This window comes from Eleutherodactylus coqui, chromosome 1 (genome assembly GCF_035609145.1).
Source record: "Eleutherodactylus coqui strain aEleCoq1 chromosome 1, aEleCoq1.hap1, whole genome shotgun sequence".
NCBI classification, from domain to species: Eukaryota; Metazoa; Chordata; class Amphibia; order Anura; family Eleutherodactylidae; genus Eleutherodactylus; species Eleutherodactylus coqui.
This window is the reverse complement of record NC_089837.1, coordinates 245,637,932-245,661,830: the sequence shown is the minus strand read 5'-3', so window position 1 is coordinate 245,661,830 and position 23,899 is coordinate 245,637,932. Positions and strand designations below refer to the sequence as shown.

The 23,899-nt window shown below is 41.9% G+C and overlaps 1 protein-coding gene across 2 annotated transcripts in view; it reads left to right on the top strand.

Annotated features, from left to right (window-relative positions):
• Window positions 1–12,705, top strand: part of ZBTB24 (zinc finger and BTB domain containing 24) — a 34,381-nt gene extending 21,676 nt beyond the window's left edge. Inside the window, exons 5-7 of one of the 2 annotated variants that reach the window (XM_066607636.1) lie at window positions 3,196–3,279; window positions 5,917–5,998; window positions 9,482–12,705. In XM_066607636.1, coding sequence (XP_066463733.1) covers window positions 3,196–3,279; window positions 5,917–5,998; window positions 9,482–11,444 — 2,129 coding nt within the window. In that variant the 3' untranslated portion in view covers window positions 11,445–12,705. The remainder of the gene's footprint in view (window positions 1–3,195; window positions 3,280–5,916; window positions 5,999–9,481) is intronic. The other variant, XM_066607646.1, reaches the window with a different exon arrangement.
• The last annotated feature ends 11,194 nt before the right edge of the window (window positions 12,706–23,899 follow it).

Here is a 23,899-nt window from a genome sequence, read left to right as displayed (position 1 = left end):
TTCTCTTCTCCCTCCCCTCTACATAGACTTTTACGGGCAGCATAAGACAATGCTTGCCTCCACTTCCTATAGTTTGCATTAGTGTTTGTTATTAGAGATGGAGTTTACATGACAACAGAAAGCTAATTACAAGCACTTCTAGAGTGATGTTTTTGTGCTGAAAAAAAAAAAAAAATCATTTTATGTAGATAGTGATTTACCATTATGTTAGTCTTCACACTTGCTATCGCATAAGCACATTTAACCCATTCATGACACACGATGGCTAGTGGAAGTGCAAAATGTTCAAACATTTAACACCACTATTGGAGGTACAAAAGGGTAAATGGGAACAATTGTAACTGTATTCTGTAATTCTAAAGTAATGCAGTATATGACGCAAGTGATCAACTAATTGCAAGATGAAGTCCCCTAGTAAAATTAAAAAAAAAAAAAAAAAAAAGGTAAATGGTAATCGTTCAAGAAAACTCCCTTTTCTGACTTTGCAAATTAAAAAATAAAAAGACAAAATAAAATTTAAAAAAAATTATCGGCGTATCTGTAAAAATTCCAGACTCTTAAAATATCACACTATACATACTGCACGGTAAATGCCATTTTTAAAAAACCTGCAAAATGTCAGAACTGCATTTTTTTTTCTTTAAATGCCGCATCTTGAAAACAAAAAAAAATGCCTTAATTCAAATGTTCTTAATTTCATACAGTGGTAAGATGCAGCAACACAATATTAAGAGATTAATTTCAGGTCTAGGAAGTTAAATATACGAGGGGCTGCTGATAAGTCTTTGGCTTTACCCAGAAAGAAATGAGATGGGAAGATGAAACTTTACATTTATTCCACATACTCTCCACTGATGTCAACACACTTCTTACATCGGTATTCCAAGTTCTGTAAGCCTTGCAAAAAGAAGGATTTTGGTTGTGCCTCAAACCAGTCATCCGTAGCAGCCATGGCATCAGAAATGGTGTGAAATTTGGTACCCTTGAGGTATTTGTTCAGGTTTGGAAACAGATGATAGTCGGTGGGAGCTAGATCTGGTGAATAAGGTGGGTGGTCAACCAGCTGGAAGCCTAGCTCCACCAGTTTTGCCGTGGTCGCTTGTGCAGTGTGAGCGGAGGCTTGTCTTGCAGGAACAAGATTCCTTTGGACAGCTTGCCGAGCCATTTGGCCTTCAGAAAAGGATGTGAAAAGAACTGGTATGGAGGCGCAACACTCTAAGCTACTAGAAGATGTAGATCAAAGTCCAATGTGTGATGGTGAAAGCACTTCTTTTTTATTATTTTTTCAGAAATTAAAAACCAGCAATGGAATACGCGTTTCGGGGAAGAACCCCTTCGTCAGTTCGGCTGGATAGGACAACAGGATGCCTAGGGGTGACACGATTCCAAAGATGTATGGAATGTGTCGGAGGTCCTGTGTGCAGGAGAACAGGGGAGAAAAAAAATGCTTTAACTTTTTTTTTTTTTTCTCCCCTGTTCTCCTGCACACAGGACCTCCGACACATTCCATACATCTTTGGAATCGTGTCACCCCTAGGCATCCTGTTGTCCTATCCAGCCGAACTGACGAAGGGGTTCTTCCCCGAAACGCGTATTCCATTGCTGGTTTTTAATTTCTGAAAAAATAATAAAAAAGAAGTGCTTTCACCATCACACATTGGACTTTGATCTACATCTTCTAGTAGCTTAGAGTGTTGCGCCTCCATACCAGTTCTTTTCACATCCTTTTCGCTACACTTACGCCCACACTGGTGGAGCGTCATCTGGTTGGCAGCACCTCCACCATTCAAAATACTCAATCATTGAAAACTCTTTGTACTCCATAAATATTCCACTACCCTCACTGGGTCTTGCTCCACCCTCCTTTTTCATTTCTTTTACTCACATTTGGCCTTCAGAGCTGCCTTCAATTGGTCCAAAAGTTCAATGTAATACCTTGCATTGATGGTGGACCCATTTTGAAGGTAGTCCACTAGCAGCACACCCTCCTTATCCCAGAACACAGACGCCATCACCTTAGTGGTTGGTTTTTGCACCCTGAACTTCTTTGGGCGAGGAGAACCACTGTGCCTCCACTCTTTTGACTGCTCCTTGGTTTCAGGGTCATACAAATAAATCCAGGGCTCATTCATAGTGACCAGTCAATCCAGGAAGTTCTTATCAGTCCGGAAACGCTGACAAATGGACCGAGAAGTTTTCACTCGCATGCTTTTCTGATCTGTTGTCAAACATTTGGGGACCCACTTTGCAGATAGGTTCTTCATGTTCAAATATTCATGGATAATATTGATGACACAAACACGTTCACGAGAAATCCCCATGATGTCTGCTATTCCTTTAGCTGAAACTCGCCGATTCTCCAGTATGAGGTTGTGCACAGCATCGACGATCTCCGGAACAACAAGATCTCTTGGTTCTCCAGGATGTTCCTCATCATTGGTGCTGAAGTGGCTCCTTTTAAATTTGGCAACCCAGTTCTTAACTGTAGAATATGAAGGGCATTGATCCCCCAATGTCTGTGACATATCACCATGAATATCCTTTGCGGACTTTCCTTGCAGAAACAAGAATTTTTTTCACTCCTCTGCTCTCATTTGCTGTGAATATCGCCTTAGACTCTGCCATCTTGTTTTCCCACGTGCTTAGATCACTGTTGCCATAAGCTGCAAACACAAAATTTGGAAAACATATATTAGACACATAAGGCTTTCATGTGATGCAACATTTGTTACCATAGAAACAAAAAAAGAACACAAAGCCAAAGACTTAGCAGCACCCCCTCATATGTAATAGAATGTGGATCACTTTGATATCCCACAGTCAAGAATTTTTAAGGTCTAAACCTGGAGGCAAATGTGGCCGGACACCTTTAGGCAATAGTTGTTTTTTTTTTTAAAATCCGTTTCCTTCACACGCTGCAACTAGCCTATGAGACAGTAGAATACCGCTTCAATTTCAAAATTTGTATTGGACATTAAAAAAAGCTCTCTAATACTCTGGTACAGTTTGGGCGCAGTGGTCACTGGCATGAATTGAACTCTCATCAATTACATTTCCAAACTTTTTGGGGGGCATGAATGTTTTGAGCTAACTCTTTTTTCGAAAGCTAAAATGTGCCTTATTAACACTCAACACACTTTATAGAATAACTTTCTGTTCTAATACATACTTGTGTTTTTTGTTCATTAATATAAGGTGGTGGGTTACAAGAGTGTAGAATCTGCCAGCGAAAGTTCATGGACGCTGCTCAGTTAAAAAAACATCTAAGATCTCATACAGGTACAGCTGTTTTTCCTATATGAATATATGTGCTCCATTTAAAAAAAAAAAAAAAAAAGCTTTTCGGGCTGTAAAAAAATTGTGGTTCACACCCTAAATTAGTGAGATTGAAAAATAATCTATATATAAAATATATATGTGTATATTATTTATTTCATATAATCATTTTTTAATTTTTTTTTCAATCTCATAAATTTAGGGTGTGAACCACAATTTTTTTTTCTTTTTCAGCCTAAAAAGGTTTTTTTATATGTAAAATAATTAAGTAGTATGTATTAGTTGGTAGCTCCTCTTATGGCTGGCGAGTCCACATTTATTCTGCAGTAAGAGTGGAGGACAAATGTCATACACAACATCTTTTCAGCAGCTCTTTGTGTGGTTAGTAGAGGCTCTATGATGTCCACATGCCATACTGACACACAAAGTGGGAAAACTCACTTAACTGTCTTTGTTCACATTTTTCCATTGTTGATAGAATTCATAATGGGCATTCACGCTTTCTCACACTGATGTAACTGCATCGAAATTTTGACTGATTTTGCACACTTTAACATTTATGTTGTGGGGTGGCATGGGCTGAGAAGCTGTGCTTACATCATACAGAGCAGGTTTCAACTCTAACCTTCAATTGAGACCCTACTGCAATGGCCAGGACTGACCCCTTAGATGCCACAGTTAATATGGACTGTAGGGTTGGTACCCTAATTACACTCCGCCGTGAGGAGATCGTGGAGTGCCGATATCCTGTTATGGCTGCAATACAGGAAACTAAACTTTTTTTTTAATGTAACTAAATAAGTGTCGTAAAATGTTTGCCCCAATTAAAAATCCACATCTCGTGCAGAAATGGTGAAGTTAATAGAATAATATATTTAGTATCGTCACACCCATAACAATAAATACAATAAAGTTAAAATGCTTATTATACCGTGCCATTAAAAAAAGAAAAAAGTTGTTGAAATTGCTGTTTTTACCATTAAATAGCTAATAACTTGTGTACCCCAAAATAGGAGTATATAACTTTCTGCAAAAAACAAGCTCTTATACGACTATATTGATTAAATATTTTAAAAACTGTAAACTATGGTTCTTGGAATGCGTCGATGAAAAAACAAATGCTTTATCCCTTAGTGTACCTCCACTTTCAGAAAACTTGTCAAAGTAAGCTGCCATCTGTGTGTACATGAGGAATAACTGACTGGCCATTATGACTCCTGGACTTTTTATTAGTTTTCCCCTCTGCAGGCTGTATGTAAAATTTTCAGTTCTCTGAACTGAATCACACACAGAAATAACCTCACCATAGAGTTCACTAGAGAAGCACTAGATGTGATCCCAGTAGCTGTAAATCACTCACCATTTGCTCTCGCAGTAATGTCTCTATGAATTTGTTTCCCTCAGTCTCTTCCTCACCTTCCTCTCTGCTCTCCATAGACTTCTATGCGTAGCATAAGTTGGCGTCCTCTTCCCTTTTATCCTTTCACTTGACAATAGGCAATGGACAGCAATATAGAAGGAATGGAGACCACTATTAGATAGCACTTTTAGAGACATTGTTTCAGTGCAAAAATGTAATTTGTAGGTAAATAGTGATTTGCTCTCTTGCTAATTATCACCTTGGCTATCATATTAACTCAGGTTGCCTCATTTAAGGCCTAAAATAGGTTCTTCCTAAGGCTGAATGCACACGCGCGGAAATTTCACGGTGGGATTTCACGCAGAATTTCCGCAGTTGCGCGCTGCCATAGGATTTGTTTATGCAATCCTATGCAGACGGCTGTGATTTGATGCGTGAAAACTCTCGCGCTAACAAAATCGCGGTATGTCCTATTTCTCGCACAGAAACGTCACTGCTGACACTCCTGCTCTACTCTGCACATGTGCGGCAGCCGATGCAGAGCAGAGAGAAGACACCTGAGGGGATGATCCAAGGGTCACATCCCGCTGTAAGAATTCTTGCAGTCAGAATCTGACCTGACCGTCTGCATTCACCCTTAAGAGTCTAGTTTCGTTTACTGTTAACCCACTTTTATGCAATATTTTGTGGCATAAATGTCTTCATCTAACAATTACATTTTTTTTTTTTTTTTTTGCCCACCTACACAGGAACAGTATTGCTACCTTGTCTTAGAGCGTCCGGTAGTCTTGTCACAATGACTAAAAAAACTAAGTTTCTCAAGTTTATTTTTTGGCTCTTTTGTTAAAGGAAAAGCCATGAATTTTAGTGTGTTCTCTCTATCTCTCTGCTTTTTTTTGTTTGTTTTTTGTTAGGAAAGTAAATATTTTTTTTCCTTTAACAAAAAAAAGGCATATAAAGAACATGCTGAGTTTTGAAAAAGTCATGGACATTTTTCATAAAGTTGCTGCGTGTGAAAGCATGCTTACTGTGCAGCATTTTAAATGGCAGACATACTAACCTTTTCAATAGGACTACTGTAAACTAAACCTATTCTGCACACACCGCTATGTAGGCTTTCACTTTCCCACTCAGTTATTTAGGCAATGTGTAACATACGGTAATTGCAGTCTGTAAAGCTCCCTCTGTCATGTTTGCTCATGTTATTTCTACACTGTATTTGAGTTCTGTGTATCAACAAGTTGGAAACCCTTCTGAATTATTTATGTTTTGTTCTTCAGGTGAAAAGCCGTACACGTGTGAAGTCTGTGGAAAGTCATTCACTGCTAAAAGTTCATTGCTCACACACATGAGAATACATCGGTAATATACATTTCATATATGGTCACTTACAATGTTAAGAGGCTAACCACGCCATTTTTAGCACCGTTTATTTCGCATACGGGGTTCTGAAGTGTGTTCCAGCCTGACTGCGGGTGTCTGTACCCAAACTCAGAACATCATACATGTGGTCAGACTGGAAAACCATTCAGAACTCCATATACAAAAGGCACGGAGCCAGAGACTGCGTGGTCAGGCCCTCGCATGGTTTACGCTGCCTTCATATGCAGTTCTTTCAGTTAGAGGCAATCTATTATCGCCACGTTCAGCGCTTGGTAGAGGACTTGCATTAAGACAATCCTATGTTCCTCTTCAACCTTCTTCAATGGTATTAGAGCAATTGGCAGCTAATTTTCACATTGGATTAAACTTCATTTTCTTAATGAAGAGATTATGAAGGGGAAGAAAAGATGTCTCAACATGTGTTCTCCCAAATGCTTCGAGGGCATAATTCTGATGACAGGCCCGCCCGCCTTTAAGCTTCCATTACACTGACTGAAATTAAAGGGCTTTTCAGTTAAAGTGAATGCACAGTGGGTGTTGCTTTCTAATCTAGCTAATAGAGAGGGGTCACTATTGGGGCACTTGGCACTGTCCCCTGCCATGTTTGTTAGGGAATAGAACCAAGTTTGCAATTGGCTTTAATTTTAAGGTTGCTTTTACACAGAGCAATTACCGTTCAAAACGAAATCGCTGGAGCGGTCGAATTTAAAAGTTACAAAAAAGTAACCGTTGGCTTGTTTGCTAATCATTTGGTTTAAACACCGATCGTTCAGTGGCTCTCATTCACTGGTGCAGAGAACTGAGCGACCCTGCTTAAACAAAGATAAATTGTTTATTTTTTTATCAACTGTCCGCCCAAGCTAACAAGCTCACTGTTTTTTAGTTTGCTCAAGCCAACGATTTCTCACTAGGTATAAAAGTACCCTAAGGCCTCATGCCCACGGCCAGGTCAGGTTCTGACTGTGAGATTCTCACAGTGGGATGCAACCTGTGCCCCTGCATTGACCCCCTGCTTAACTGTCTGGCATCTTCTCTCTCCGCTCTGTGATGTGCCAGCTGGCGCACAGCCGCGCATCCGCAGAGCCAGCACGTCAGCAAGTATGTTTCTGTGTGAGCCTCTGTGAGGCCTGCACAGAAATAGGACATGCCGAGATTTTAATACCACGCATGTTGTCACGCGGCCAAATCACGGCTGTTAGCATAGGATTGCATAAACTAATGGAAATCCTATGGAAACGGTGGAAATGCTGTGCAGAATCTCATTGAGTAATTTCCGTCCGTGGGCATTGGGCCTTAGTCTTTGCTTTCTTACCCATGTATATGTTATAAAAGGTTCTCTCTTCTGTATTTCTTTACAGAAATAGCACCGTTTGCAGGCCTCTCTCAGCCTTCAGAAATACTATAGAACAGGCAAGACCCTATTAGAAGTCAATGAGGCTCACTGGGATCTGTTGGAAACCAATTTAGCATAAACGTCATGGTTCTGTTGTGAACCTAAAGGGGTTGCCAAGTTGTAAACTATTGATGGTTTAACCTCAGGAAGTGGATATCTTCATTCGCACTGTAGTAGTCCAGCATGCGATGGGTCCTTGGCCTGCAGTACCAGACTGGACCACTGCAATGGGAATGGAGCAGTCTGCTTCCTGCTGAAATCTGCTCTGAGCATGGGTTCACCAGACCAGAGAACAGCTGATTGGTGGAGGTTACTGGTGATGGATCCAGCTCATCTAATATTGATAACCAAGCCTGAGGATAGACTATCAATGATTTACAACTAGGAAACGCCTTCTAACCCTTTTTAAAAAGTAAATTTAACACTTTTTCTTAATTGCTTTCTTTTGCCATATTCTGAGACCCGTAACTTTTTTAAAATTTATTTCTTCAACGATTTGGCTTTGTGAGGACTTTTTCTTTCTTTTGTTTTACACATTTATTATAGTACTCACAGGGGACTTAAACTTGATCATTTGATGTTGCCTATGAAACCCTGACACAGATATGACTTGATGGGCATCTACGCATGGCAGCCCTGGGAGCCTTCAGTAGACTCCAAGCTGCCATGCTAGCCCAACGGCACTCCCTGATCACGCTGCTGGGGAGCGGAAGGGGTTCCCTTCTCCCACTGTTTAGACATGTGTTTAACTTTGACTACGGCATTTAAATGGTTAACCGCGCTTATCAGATGTGATTTGCGGCAGTTAGTGGTCAGAAACAGCCAGTATAGCGTTGATTCTTCTCCCACGCCCACTTCACATACCCTTCACAACTACATGACGTATATTTATGTTATGGAGTTGGGGAGAGATTAAGTCCTGACAGTGCTATAAAGAGAGCCTTAAATTGTGTCCTACCAAGTCAATAAATTGGAAACTGATTTTCGTGTTCTGCTGACATCCAATAGCACAGACCTTACTTGGTGCTGTACGTGGCTTATAACATAAGGAAGAACATTGTCTGATATCTCTTATTTAGTACAACTCTTCTGGCACCTCATGTCACTCTCTAAAGGTGGAAAAGGCAAATGAGTAGGTAAGGCATCGAGTAGTTGATGGAGGCAGTTGGCAGTAATAAACCATAGCAATCAATAGTTGACATGCTTTACTGGTTGAACATATTTGTTTTTGGACATGCCTATCAGGGCAGCTTTACTGGTAGAAATGTACTGTACATATTTCAGCTTCAAAATAAAAAATATTAAGGCTGCCTGTCCACGGGCGGGTTTTCATTGCGTTCCCCGCGTCGATAAGCTGGCCGCAGGGAACTCAGTGAGGGGGAAAAAAAATAGAAGTGGGACATTTTTCTTACAACTCAACTTGTGATCAGTAACAAAAACAGCACAACTGTGAAGTGTCAACTTGTTGAACTAGGTCAGTGATGGTGAACCTTTTAGAGACCGAGTGCCCAAACTGATTTTGGCTGCTTTTTGAATGTGGAAATGCTGCAGAATTTGCCAGCATTTCTGCCACGTATAAACATGCCCCCAGCGGTAATGGTGACGGCCTGAGACCCACATACTTGCCTCCTCCTCCTTGTTGAAGCCCCGCTGCTCCTCTGCTTGGCGCTGATCCAAGGTTCACACTGTGATGTCAGTGTACTGCCGGACACCTCCTCCCCCTGTTCTCACAAAACCAAAAAGGAGACTTCAGGGAAGGGGGGGAGGGTCCTGGCTGCACACTGGCGTCAGTGTGCGCCAGGATCAGCGCCGCTAGCAGCGCTGACGAGGGCATACCGGCAGGGGAGCCGCAGCACCCCTGCCGATATTCACTAATGTGGTGAACGGCCAACAGTGTCACATGCCAGCAGGGAGGGCTCTGTGTGCCGCCTCTGGCACGCGTGCTATAGGTTTGCCACCACTGAACTAGGCTATCTCATGTTTGATACCAGTTCGTGAAAAGTTTTCCATAGTACGCTCACTAAAACGAATAGCATGTGATGTATTCTATTTTTTTTTTTTCTTTTCAGGGGTGAAAAGCCGTATTCCTGCAACATTTGTGGGAAAGCCTTCGGGGATTCCAGTGCCAAAAGGCGACACCTTGCTTTACATACTGGAAATAAGCCATTTTCCTGCCCAAACTGCAGTGTGAAATTCACTCGTATGGACAATCTCAAGGCACATATAAAATCCCACAGCAAAGAAAAAAAGCCGAAACCACCAGCCCCCTATAATAGAGTTAAAGAAGAAATAAAAGCAATGATGCAGATGCAGAAGTATCAGTTAGCAAATCCTAATGCACAAGAAATACAGTTACTGGTCACAGACAATGTACATAACCTAAACTTCATGTCAGGTCATGGCCAGGGTATTAGTATTGTCACTGCTGAAGCATCTCCAGCCATTGCTGACCAAGCTGCAAATCTGGCAGTGTTAGCTCACCAACCTTCTGTTTTGCATGGGTTACAAGTGGCATCACACCAACAACAAGCTCAATCGATTCACAATATTGATTTGATAGAAAGCAGAGTCCAGACTGTGCTGCCTGATCAAATGCATGTTGTCACTCTGTCTAAAGAAGCATTTGAACAGCTACAGGGACGGACCCATGAAATTCACCTGACCCAAACGGATCGTCAAACTCCAATAACTCAGGTGCAAACTCACCCAGCTCCTGCTATCTTAGCCCAGAATGTTCGGATCCCAGTGCACGCTCGGCAGGCTTTAACTGGAAGCCCAGTAACCCAGCCTGTACCTCAGATGCAAGCTCACCCAAATCCTCCTATCTTGACCCAGAACGTGCGGGTCCCTCAGCAAACTCAACAAACTTTACCTGGTAGTTCAGTAACACCATCTGCGCCTCATCTGCAAGCTCCCTCAGCTCCTGCCATTTTGGCCCACAGTGTCCGACTCCCTGTGCACGCTCCGCAAAATGTAACCGGAATCCCAGTAACACAGTCTGCACCTCAGGTGCAAGCTCCCTCAGCTCCTGCCATTTTGGCCCACAGTGTCCGACTCCCTGTGCACGCTCTACAAAATGTAACCGGAATCCCAGTAACACAGTCTGCACCTCAGGTGCAAGCTCCCTCAGCTCCTGCCATTTTGGCCCACAGTGTCCGGCTCCCTGTGCACGCTCCACAAAATGTAACTGGAAGCCCAGTAACACAGTCTGTACCTCAGGTGCAAGCTCCCTCAGCTCCTGCCATTTTGGCCCACAGTGTCCGGCTCCCTGTGCATGCTCCGCAAACTTTAACTGGAAGCTCAGTAACCCAATCTGTACCTCAGGTGCAAGCTCCCTCAGCTCCTACTATCTTGGCACACAGTGTCCGGCTCCCTGTGCATGCTCCGCAAACCTTAACTGGAACCCCAGTAACCCAGTCTGTACCTCAGATGCAAGCTCACCCAGCTCCTGCTATATTGGCCCACAGTGTCCGGATCCCTGTGCACGCTCCGCAAAATTTAACTGGAAGCCCAGTAACACAGTCTGTACCTCAGATGCAAGCTCACCCAGCTCATACTATCTTGGCCCACAGTGTCCGGCTCCCTGTGCACGCTCCACAAACTTTAGCTGGAAGCCCAGTAACACAGTCTGTACCTCAGGTGCAAGCTCCCTCAGCTCCTACTATTCTGGCCCACAGTGTCCGGGTCCCTGTGCATGTTCAGCAGACTTTACCTGGAAGCCCAGTAACACAACCTATACCTGAGGTTCAAGCCCACCCAACTCATACTATCTTGGCCCACAGTGTCCGAGTCCCTGTGCACGCTCAGCAAACTTTAACTGGGAGCCCAATGACACAGTCTGTACCTCAAGTGCAAGCTCCCTCAGCTCCTGCTATCTTGGCCCACAGTGTCCGGGTCCCTGTCCACGCTCAGCAAACTTTAACTGGGAGCCCAGTGACACAGTCTGTACCTGCTCAGTCATTTCAGATACAGGCAGGTGCTGCTTCCTTAATCAATACAACATTGGGTGCAAAAAATTCAGCTTCTGTATAATTGTTGTTTGATAATTCTTGTATATAAAACCAATGTGATTCTACAAAATTGTTTTTCCAATATGAGGATTGAAAAGCTTTTTTTTCCCCTCTTTTTCATAGCTTAGGTATGTGTATGATTTTATATTTTAGGCTTTACATTTGTGCCTTTCATTAAAAGTTATATATTTTCATTTTATTTCCATGTTGTGTAGCAGGAGTTGACAAGGATTTATGCAGAAATATATTAAAAGGATTTTCTTTTAACAAAACTGTTAAATGGGCTGACCTCCAGAGATTCTCTGCGTGTTATGTACTCTATAAAAGGAGACCTGCAAGAAGACTCTAAAATGTAGTTCAGTGTACATAGAAAACAAATGAGAAAAAAAGTTAACATTTTTATCAGTTGCTTCAATTGCAGCCTCAGGCTTTGGACCTCTAAATAATAGCAGTTATCGCTTAGCATCTAAGGGCTCACTTACATCTGCGTTAGGGATTTCCATCTCGGTTTTGTTTTTGAAGAGAGAAACCCAATTGAGCATTTGTTTTTTGTCCTATTGATTTCTTTTGATATTTTTTTTATTTTTATTTTTTATACAGCCTTTTTGTTTACTTTGAAACTCATGAAAATGAATAGGGAATGAAACAGAAATGCTGAATTCTGTATTCCATTTTTGGAGCATAGAAGCAGAATTAAAAGGGATGGAAAGCCCTAGCGCAGATGTAAGCAAGTACTAATGGATCTTTCACATGGGACGGAATTGGTCAATGCAGTTGTTTCTGAATCGCAATGTAATTTCTGTGGGGCTTGTATTCCACACCTATTACAATCTGGAGGTCTTTACTTTAAAACCATTAAATTTTGCAGCAGAAAATCTTTTCTGCTGTGGAATTAAGGACGTCTTGCAGAATTGTTGCAGGTTTCTAACGTGCAGAAGATCTAATTCAAGTTTGCGTGAAAAACCACCAGAAAATCAACAAGATGTGCCACAGAATGCATTGCACAGTTAAAAACGCACCAATATTCACACTAATTAAAAAACTCTTTGCGTCCTGCGGAGAACTCCTTTCTGTGTGAAAGGTACTGAAGGAAAATATTCAAAATCTATTTCGACGTTTTAAGATGCCTCAAAGTGTCACTTATATACTTGTTCTTTAAAGTTATAGCGAGCATCATACTGAGAGCCAAAAAGTCAAACATGCCTACACTGTATTGTAACAGTTTGTAATGTTATATAGTGAAACTTTTATGATCGGATAAATAAAACAAAAAATTCAAGTTATTTTCTGGTCTGATCTACGAGATGACCGAGTTCGAAGTCATTTTTCAGATCTCATTGCTATGAAATGAGAAGTGAGAAATAATACATTCCTGCCTTATCTAGCGTGTGATTGCATATTTTGCTGTGCTTTTTGCAGATGTGCAGCACAAAGAAAGCCAGACCACACCTTGCAAATAAGTCCTTAAGCAAAATAATCTAGGTCTATTGCCCCAAATGCATATATTTTGAATATAAGAAACTGCACTTTTTTGATCCTCAAGGAAGGGAATAAATTGACAACTGGGTGTTACCATTCCCCATGTCAAAAGGGTGTGCCCCTAACAGTCTCACACTCCTTTCTAATTACACAATGTGGGAGTATGTAGGCTAGACACAGACAACCAACCGGTAACACCCAGATGTCTGTATCCTTTTTATTTTTGCTGTTAATCTAAGAAAAACAGCTCAATGATCATTTATTATGAGGAATAAAATTTTTTACCTAAATGTCCGGAGAGCTGAGAGGTCTGTTCTTCTTTTCATGAGATTTTGAAGGGTGTCTTTTGGAATTTGTGGGGTCAGACAATGATGTTGAAATAGGTCTGATCTGCAGTCGTCATTCTAATTAATCACTAAAGTTTTTTTTTTTTTTTTTTTTTTTACAACCCCAGCCCCCCCCCCCCCCCCCCCCCACCAAAACACACCAATTTACCTCTTACAGAGCTCATTCTACAGGAAAAGGACAAACTGAGCTTATTCTACTTGAAATGGCATCTGTTCAGTCAGCGCTACTTGTCATGCTTTTGGTGTCATTTGAAAGCCAAGAATCTTGTTTGGTATCACTAATAAAGCTGCTGTTTGAAGTGGGGTCAGGAATGCTGAATTTACAGATTTTTACTTCTCTACTCATCTTGTCTGGTATTCTTTTAAGTGCAAAATAATCACATTACGTCCGTTCCTTTTCGTGTGTGTATATTTGTATATATGCCCGGATCTGTTTCATTATGCCTGAAGAAGAGCCCTAAGTTGGCTGGAAAGCTTGCTATAACATTGTATTTTTGTTAGCCATTAAAAGGGATCATACCTACAAGATTATGTGGTTTCTCTTTCTGAAAACAATTTAATTAACAGATGTCATGTCTGTGTGCAGTTTTTAGAGAGAGAGGCAGTAAAGAGGGAGCAGATGACTACCTGTGATTATATGAGTAAGTGCTCGTCTATTCACATAATCACTTCTGTATGCTGTATAACCCTGCAAATTCCACAGTCATTGCTGACTGTGACATCTAAATGTTTTTATAGAAAAAAAAAAGTTAGGTGTTTTAGTTTTTTTCTTCCTTAATACTTTAAATATAGAAAAAAATAAATGAACCTAAAAACTACACAACTGGTATTGCCACAACAATGTCTACCTGCTGTACGATAAAATATGACATTTATCCAGCGTGGTATATGCCACTAAAATAAAACTATAAACAAGCTCATCTCCCTTTTCCAAAACAGGAATGAAGAGTAAACAAAGTCGTATGTAACTCAGAATGGTATCAATAAAAACTACAGGTGATCCTGCAAAAATCAAGCCCTCCTACAGTTCTGTCCATAGAAAAATGAGTTTTTTTTGTTTAAAGTTTAATATTGTAAATAAACATTAAATTCATCATAAAATCTCTAGAAACTTGATGTTATAATTGCACTAACCCATAGAATAAAGTTAATAAAAAAAATCCAAAAAAGATGGTGAAACAGTTTTTTACCATTTCCCCCAGAAACAAAAAAATCCGTACTATATGTATCTCAAATTATAATATTGAACTGTAAAATACAAGATTTCATACACCTACTATGATACAAAGTCTTGAGAAGAGAGTCAAGTTGTGTGCATGCTCTGATGTCTCATGAGCGCAGTGCTGGAATGGGGCACCCAGTGAGTATAAAAAGCAGCTCTCTGAAATTCCGGTGCCATGGAGTGAGGCAGCAAGAGCGACGAGCTCCGTCCTCACCGTTCCAGAGACCACCTGATTCACAGCCGCTGGCCGCACTGCTCCCTTAGCACTCACACCGCTAAGTGGCGCTACTAGCATCAGTCCCACTGCACCACTCAATCTGGCCGTGTACGGATGAGAGAGCCAACACGCTGTAGGAGCTACCTGCTGTTGCTCCTGCTTCTCTGACAGCTCCCATCGGGGTAGGAGACTCTAGGTCTGACTTCAACAGCTAGCATATCCAAGGCCTGGGGTGAGTGCTGTGAAGTGCAGAAGTGTTCACACTCTTCCCCCTCATGGTTACAGTGGCCATCTTGGGACACATGGAGTCCTGAAAATCACTGGGGGTGAAGAGACTTGAGGGGAAAAAAAAGCAAGCCTTGAATTGCGTCCCCACAGCAGTAGTCCTAACTACTGTAGTGGAAATATCCACTATTCTGCTGAAGTAACCTTTAATAAATAAAGTGCTTTCCTAACTCTGCTACATCCAACAGAAGCAGTACAAAGGATAGAGGGGAGGAGTATATGTGAGAGCTGCATTGATTCCAGCAGAAAACCCATCACTTGCCAGATAATAATCCTGCTCTACTACTAGAAAGTGCAGTGGAAACGTATCCCTTTACTGAGGTGAGGATTATAACATAATCTCTGATATCTGCCTACCACCTGTGTAATAGTTTATATCTGCACACATACACAACTACCTCGCCGTATGGAGGACTTTGTTAAGATGAGTCGCACTAAAGGAAAGCAAATGGTAGTTAATGCAAAAGCAGCTATAAAGTCAATACCAAATAAAGAGACAGGGCCTGCTTGTGGATCCACATCGGCAGCTTCATCTACATCTCTCACAACATCTGATCAGGACAAGCCCATGATGAAGGATACAACAGTAATGGATTACAAGGCCTTGGCAATAGAGGTGGCAAAATAAATTTCTCCAGACATTCAAGAGACTTTGGCGATTAGAGTAGCATGCTCACTAAGCAAACTCCAAGATACGGTGGCACAGCATGGTGACCGTATAGAGTCCATAGAATACGAGATGGAAATTATGTCCCCAGAACACAACTCCACATCTAAAAATGTAGAAAAATAAATGCATGAAAACAAAAATTTGTGGGACCGTCTAGAAGACTTAGAAAACAGATATAGACAAAATATTCTGCGCATCGTTGGGATCCCAGAAACTTATCCACAGAGAGACTTGCGTCAACTGTGCAAACTCACGATCCCTAACGCACTTGGGCTTCCCCATAATTGTAAAGTCGAATGAGCACACTGAGTGGGACCTGACAGCCAGACCGTTCCAGGCAGTGCTGCCCATAACAACAAAACGTGCTCTAGACCAACAATGGTGAAATATCTAGACTTCACAGATAAAGTTTTAATTCTACGGAACTTTAAAAACCGCAAAAATGTACTGGAGATTGAGGGGCAGAAAATTTAGATCTTTGCGGATTACTCATCGTTCAGCGAAAAGGAGGGCGTTCTCTCCAATTTGCTCAGCAAGAAAAAACAAAAATTTGCAATTTTAAACCCAGCCATATTGAAAGTATTTCAAACTGATGGCTCCAGTTTCACTTAGGCATAGCTCTCCACCTTTTTCGGATCATGATAATAACTTCTCGCCAGACCGACCAGGGAAACATACCTCCCCTACCGCACGAGATCACGGAAGTTGGCAAGTTGACACCATGGGGCCTTCAGGCACACCTAAAGAGCAGCGTCGCAGGAATACAATGACTGCAGCCCCCGCCACGTGAAGTTCATTAGCAGGGTTGCGCGTATGTGACAACATATGAAACCAAAGGTGGACTGATGCTGGACTTTAATTAATTTTGATACTATTTTTACATTAGGCTAATTATTTTATACTCAGTTTATTGCAAATATCTGGAACGGAGATAATAATATGAATCCAAAGAATAACAAAAAATTAGGAGATGCTAATACAGTCGCACTTAGGCGACACTAGGTAGATTTGCTCCCGAGGCTGCTTGCGAAGTGGAATTAGAGAAAGTCAACTCATGCAATACTCCTTGGGGCTTATGCAAAGCGTTAGACGCGGTGGAAGAGATCTTAGTTCTACTATTTACTGTTTATTTCTGGTTGTTTTTTTTGACATTTAGATATAAGTTTGTGAGTTCGCTGGTGATATTTAATATACAGACAGCACAAAATTTCCTCAGCAAATTATACTATGCAAATTATTTCACGGAATGTGAAGGGACTTTAGATCACCACAAAAACCGTCACTAATACTATGTCATCTAAAGCGATTAAAAGCAGACATTGCCCTACTCCAGGAAACACATCTGACGGAAGCCGATTATTATCGCATGCGGAGGTTATGGGTAGGGAAGGTGTATGGGTTATCAGCGGTTCACTCAAAGGCAATGGTAATAATACTTATTAAAAAGGGTTTAGGCCTAACAGTGCAAGAGCAGTGGCACGATTCTAGTGGCATTATACATTTACGGATTAAGAGCAACTTGGAGGAATTCAGTATCTACAATGTGTATGGGCCAAACATAAATAACAAACAGTTTTCCGTAGACTTGTCTGACAGGATATTAGCAGACACGGGGACCTTTAAAGTTATAAGGGGGGGGGGGGGATTTTAGTTAGGTGGTTAGGACAATAGAGGACCGATGTAGCCAGTGTGTTGGGGGGATCCTAGATATCAAAATTCTAACCTACAAAATTTTCTTAACACATCTCAGCTTAGGGATATTTGGTGGGAACGTTACTCGGAGGGACGAGAGTTCACTCATTTTCTCCCATGCACATAACTCATAGTCCAGGATCGACTATATATTTGTAACACTCCACCTGGTACCAAGATTAAAATAGATATAGGGAACTTGGTGGTTTTGGGGATACTAACTACATTTGGAAGTTCCCTTCCTATCTAGTGGAGGATGAATCGTTCCACTCGCTATTACGGGGCGGTGGTTGGAGTACTTGTCAGACAATGAGGTGCATTCTAACAACCCTCAATTACTTTGGGACACTGCTGAAGCTGTTATACGAGGTAGACTTATGGCATAAGTCATTGCCCTGAAAAGAAATATTAAAGACAAGATAGACCATTTCCGTACGCAGCTATGGGATGCATACACTCTGTTTCACGATAGGCCAACTGAGCAAAACAAACGGATGGGTAACTGCAAAAGAATTCTACGAAACATGGCTACAAAAACGGGAACAATTGTCTCGAGGCCTGATTGTTTAATTATGGAAATAAAGCAGGTAAAATTATGGCAAATCTGGGGGGGGGCCTTGCAATACCTCAAATATCACAGGTCTGAAAGATCATTCGGGCAAACTACACACTCACCCAAAAAAAACCCATTTTCTTGGAATTCTACTCCAAACTCTATTCACACAGCTCAACCCCTGTGGATGCATCAATTACTATCCCCACAGATATTTCATGGCCCTCGTTGACAGATGAACAACACGTACTCTTAAACGCTTCCATCTCACAGAAATAAAGGATTCTATCAAAAACCTGAAAAATAATAAGGCCCCAGACGGATATGCGAGTGAGTTCTTTAAGATTTGATAACACCAACACTGGAGAACTTGTTTAATGGGTATATACAGGAGAGACCTATACCCCCTGAGATGAACACCACCCATATTAAACTGCTCCCTAAACCTGGAAAAGACCCTACTGACGCCAAAGCATATAATTTCCCTGATAAACTCTGATTTAAAACTTATAGGGAAAATAATGGTGGACCGCTTAGCCAACATTATGCCGCAGATAATTTCCCCTTTTCAAACAGGATTTATAAAAGGATGATCAGCAGTTATAAATATTCAGAAAATCCTTGATGTCATAAAATAAACCCAATAGCCCATCCCTTCCCCGCTCTCCTCACAATAGATGCCGAAAAGGCGTTTAACAATGTCTCATGGCAATGGCTGAAGGCAGTTATGGACAGGATAGGTTTTGGAGGTCCCTTCTGCTCATATTTATGGAATCTATATGCTTCTCCACAAGCACATATTTACAGCCGGGATTCCTCTCACCTAAGGTTTCCATTACAGAGTGGCACCAGGCAGGGATGCCCCCTCTCCCCGTTGTTGTTCAATCTAGCCATTGAACCGTTGGCACGAATGTTGGAAGGGAACAAAGATCTAGAAAGAGAGAGAGTTCGAGGTGAGTCAGTTAAAACTATGCTATTCGCAGATGATATCCTGTTAGCGTTCGCAAGACCTCAGATAGATGTGCCACATGTCTTTACTTTATAAGGCCTTAGTCAGACGGGCGTTTTTTCGCGCGATTTGCGGATCGCATGACGGATGCGCATCCGCAAATCGCGTGACCGATGCCCGAAAATCGCCCGAAAATCTGCTCCCAGCCGCGTTTCATTAGAAACGGCCCGGAGCTGTCCAGCGCATTGCATTCAATGGAGCTGGCAATACAGCCCGCTCCATTGAAAGCAATGCGCTGCGGGCGAGTGTGGGATGAATTGTCGAGAAGGGCTTAAATATATAAGCCCTTCCCTGCAATTCATCCAGAAAAGTGTTAAAATAAAAAATATATATATACTTACCTGCTCCCGTCAGCCGGAGTTCCGTGCGGCCGGCCTGCAGTGGGTGTGAAGAGGGTGTGAGTCAGACCTGCCCCCTGATTGGCTCAGCGCTGAGCCAATCAGAGGCAAGTCTGACTCACACCCCCTTCACACCCACTGCAGGCCGGCCGCTCTGAACTCCGTCTGCCGGGAGCAGGTGAGTATGTATATATTTTTTATTTTAACACTTTTCTGGATGAATTGCAGGGAAGGGCTTATATATTTAAGCCCTTCCTGACAATTCATCCCGCGCACGCCGGCAGCCCATTGCTTTCAATGGAGTCGGCTGTATTGCCGGCTCCATTGAATTCAATGGGCAAACATCGTTCTTCTCTGCCACAGCTGTTACAGCTGTGGCAGAGAAGAATGATTTGTCTTCTATATGTTCTCAATGGGGTCGGCGCTGCTGCCGCCGGCCCCATTGAGCACATATAGAGAAGAGAACAGGAATCGCAGATCGCAGATAGGTGCGATCTGCGATTTCTGTTCTATAATTTATCGGACGAGCGCATAAAAAGCGCTCATGTGTCCGATACCATTGCAAAGCAATGGTTTTATAAAATCGCCGGACGCATGCGCATGCGCAAATCGCGGCAAAAAAAGCCCGTCTGACTAAGGCCTTAGAAGCATTTGGGAATCAATCATGGTTCATGGTTAACACAACAAAATGCGGACTGCTGGACATCTCTCCCCGAGGTAAGGCCTCGACACCAAAAACAGCCCTGCCACCATGGCTAAAACCGCCATGAAATATTTGGAAATAAATATAAGCAGGGGCCTAAAAGTTTATACAAGCTGAACTATTCCCCACTGTTATTCAAAATTATTAAAGAATTGGACAAATGGAGCAACCTTCTGCTCTCTTTCTTGGGAAGGTGTCATCTAATCAAAATGATTAGTTTTCCAAGACTTTTGTATCCATTGCAGACTATACCATTACTTCTACAGTGACGGGATCTGGGAAAGGTGCATATGGCATTCATTACTTTTATATGGGCGCACAAACAACCACAAATCGCCCTGAAAAAACTTATACTCCATAAAAACAGAGGGGGACTTAATTTTCCAGATATCTACACATATAATGTGGCCAGCTTATTGACACCTTCCCTAGACTGGCTTCGGGAATCTAATGATTTTTCAAACTATGATCTAGAAACAGAGCTGCTGCGCCTGTGGAGCCTAAATGCCCTATTACACTCAGGCTTTACTAATCTTTCACCAGAAAGCAAACACTCTACTTGTGACAAAGGACACTATAGTAGCCTGGAAAATAACCCGTAAAGCCTACAGTCTATCGTTTAAAATATGTAAGTACATGGATCTATGGAGACACCCAGAGTTCAAAGAGGGACGAGACAACAAAATGTTTAAAAGATGGTGTAGTAAGGGAATTGTAAGGGTCCAGCACATCCTACATGAAGGCTTGTACTGCACACTTTCCAGCTGAAATGTAAGGTTTACATATGTCCCTTTCACAAAATGTGCTACTGGAATGGATGGATGGTTCTTAGTATTGTGTAATAAAAAACCTTTTAAACTGTATTTACTGGCATCTATGAACAACCTCCACTCTCCTGAATTGTAATTAATGCTGAAGTATTTCATGACTGTTGGAATGTCTCGACAATATACCAAACCGCCTTTCTCAGCAAAGAACGGAAGCAATTCTGCCTCTTGGTGTCTGTACCAGGAAAATCTCATATTAGGACACAGTAAATTCTTTTCATGAAGTCAGGATCCTAACAACTCTGATGCATCTTTAGATAAATTCAGATTGTGAACCAAACAAATCATTCAGTTAATGCTGAATAAATGGCACTGGAGTTTCATCCTCTATACTGTCTGGTTGGTACATCTGACTGAATTGGTGTCTGTTGGGGGCTTGACATTGGACTGGGATAGCAAAGGGATGGATTCACTATGGTGCACTGGTCTCATGGCAGATAGCATATTGGGATACACAGTGTTACACGTACTAGTATGGCCCACGATCTTCACTGTGCAGTCGTCACTGTAGTTTCTTGACTCGCACCACACCATGTGTTCACCGAACGGCATTGATTCCCTTTTTCCACTTTTACAGTTCCTAAACCCCTCGATACATGCATGGCATACTTTGTAAGATGCTCACACTTTGTTCTGATCTGCTAGTTTAATCCCGAAGTATTAAAAATAAATATTTTTCACGAAAGGTGTAATATTTTGCCTCTGTTTCCCTGTCCTATAACAGCCACATATGTAGCTGGATGATCTGGAGGATCGTCACAACCACGTGAAGCCATTGTAAAAGCCATGAAGAAACAACTGAATGGTCATTATAAAAAAAGAAGGGAGAGGTGGTGTGAGGTATGAGTCATACCAGTGTGCCAAGATTACTTTCTCTCATGTTAGGGCTTTGTGAGTGCGGCAAATCTTGACACAATACAGATAAATCAATTTCATTTCACAATCAGCTATTTATGTTTATCTGTTCCCTGCACATTCATTCCATCCCGCCAGAGAATATTTTCACACGTTAAAAACGTCTTATATCAATGTCATTAAAAAATTACGGGTTTTTTTGTGTTTTTTTTTTAAATCTTCACATTTTCGTGATTTGTAAAAAAAATGACGTGATACAATATTTTAAAGGTTATTTTCGGGAATCTGTAGAAAAAAATCCATTCCGATACACATCTTTATTTTAAAACAACAGACAAAACTTGAAAAATTGCAGATCCGTGATATGGTGCAGTGGAGTGAGATCATTAACTCTACCTGTGCTATCACTTATGGGTGTCAGCTATATTATACAATTGTAGACTGATCTGGACAAAAACATAGTGATATGGAGACCACTATTCCTTCGTGGAGCACAAGAAGGGGGCCTTTACTGTGGAAGGCACTGATAGGGTTATACAGTCGAGTTGCAACCTTAAGAAATCGTCATGGCCGTGTGGGCTGGATGGAGAAGAAATGTTACCTGTGATCACTAGAAGTAACTGCTCAGTAATCTCTAGTACTGTGTAGATGTAGAACTGCTGACTAGTATATGGTTACTACATTATATAGAAGTTACTGTATATAACCTGTTATAAATATTGTCTGTTTGTGCCTTAGTGATGAAGCAAAATTTTGGAAATATAGCATGTCACTTTGACAGAATAACTCCGTAAAGGTTTTGCATATCCAAGTGATTCTGACATGGTTTTTTTTGCCACATATTGTATTTTATTTAGGTGGTGAAAATAGTCTGATAGAATTTGTGTATATTTTTAAAAAGCTCAAAATTGTGAACATTTTGAGAAAAATGTCAGTTTTTTTACATTTTCAACTGCAATATGTCAAACAGACTGTACATATATTTCCATCTGTTTACTTTATTCTGGAAGCACATTGGAAAAACTTTAGGTTTTTTTAACCGTTTAGGAAACGTAAAAATTTAACATAGATTATTAATAGAGATGAGCGAACCTACTCGGCCACGCCCCTTTTTCACCCGAGCGCCACGATTTTCGAGTACTTCCATACTCGGGCGAAAAGATTCGGGGGGCGCTGTGGGTGAGTGGGGGGTTGCAGCGGGGAGTGGGGGGAGAGGGAGAGAGAGAGGGCTCCCCCCTGTTCCCCGCTGCTACCCCCCGCTCCGCCACGCCTCCCCCCGCCCCCCGGCGCTCCCCGAATCTTTTCACCCGAGTACGGAAGTACTCGAAAATCGCGGTGCTCGATCGAGTAATTACTCGAAACGAGTATATTCGCTCATCTCTAATTATTAACTTTTCGAGGAACACTTTGTTTTCCTACACCAAGCCAAGATTGCAAAGGCTCATAGGCGTCAGAATGATAGATACCTCCACAAATGACCCCATTTTAAAAACTACACTCCTTAAAGGGGTTGTCCCGCGAAAGCAAGTGGGGGTATACACTTCTGTATGGCCATATTAATGCACTTTGTAATATACATCGTGCATTAAATATGAGCCATACAGAAGTTATTCACTTACCTGTTCCGTTGCTAGCGTCCTCGTCTCCATGGAGCCGTCTAATTTCAGCGTCTAATCTCCCGATTAGACGTGCTTGCGCAGTCCGATCTTCTCCCTTCTGAATGGGGCCGCTCGTGCTGGAGAGCTGCTCCTCGTAGCTCCGCCCCATCACGTGTGCCGATTCCAGCCAATCAGGAGGCTGGAATCGGCAATGGAACGCACAGAGCCCACGGTGCACCATGGGAGAAGACCTGCGGTCCACCGTGGGTGAAGATCCCGGCGGCCATCTTCGCAAGGTAAGTAAGAAGTCGCGGGAGCGCGGGGATTCGGGTAAGTACTATCCGGTTTTTTTTTTTAAACCCCTGCATCGGGTTTGTCTCGTGCCGAACTGGGGGGCTATTGAAAAAAAAAAACAACCTGTTTCGGCGCGGGACTACCCCTTTAAATGTATTCACTGAGGGGGGTCATGAGTATTTTGATCCCACAGTTTCTTTTCAGGAGTTAATGCAATTTAGAAGAGAAAAAAATATGTCATTTTACAGACAGTTTTTATTCTATAGTGCACATGAAAATGAGGATTTGCACCCCAAAATGGATACCCCTGTTCAGAAACATACCTGTTATGGCCCTAATGTTATGTCTGTTTGCACAACGGGGCCCAAACCGAAAGGAGCAGCCGGGG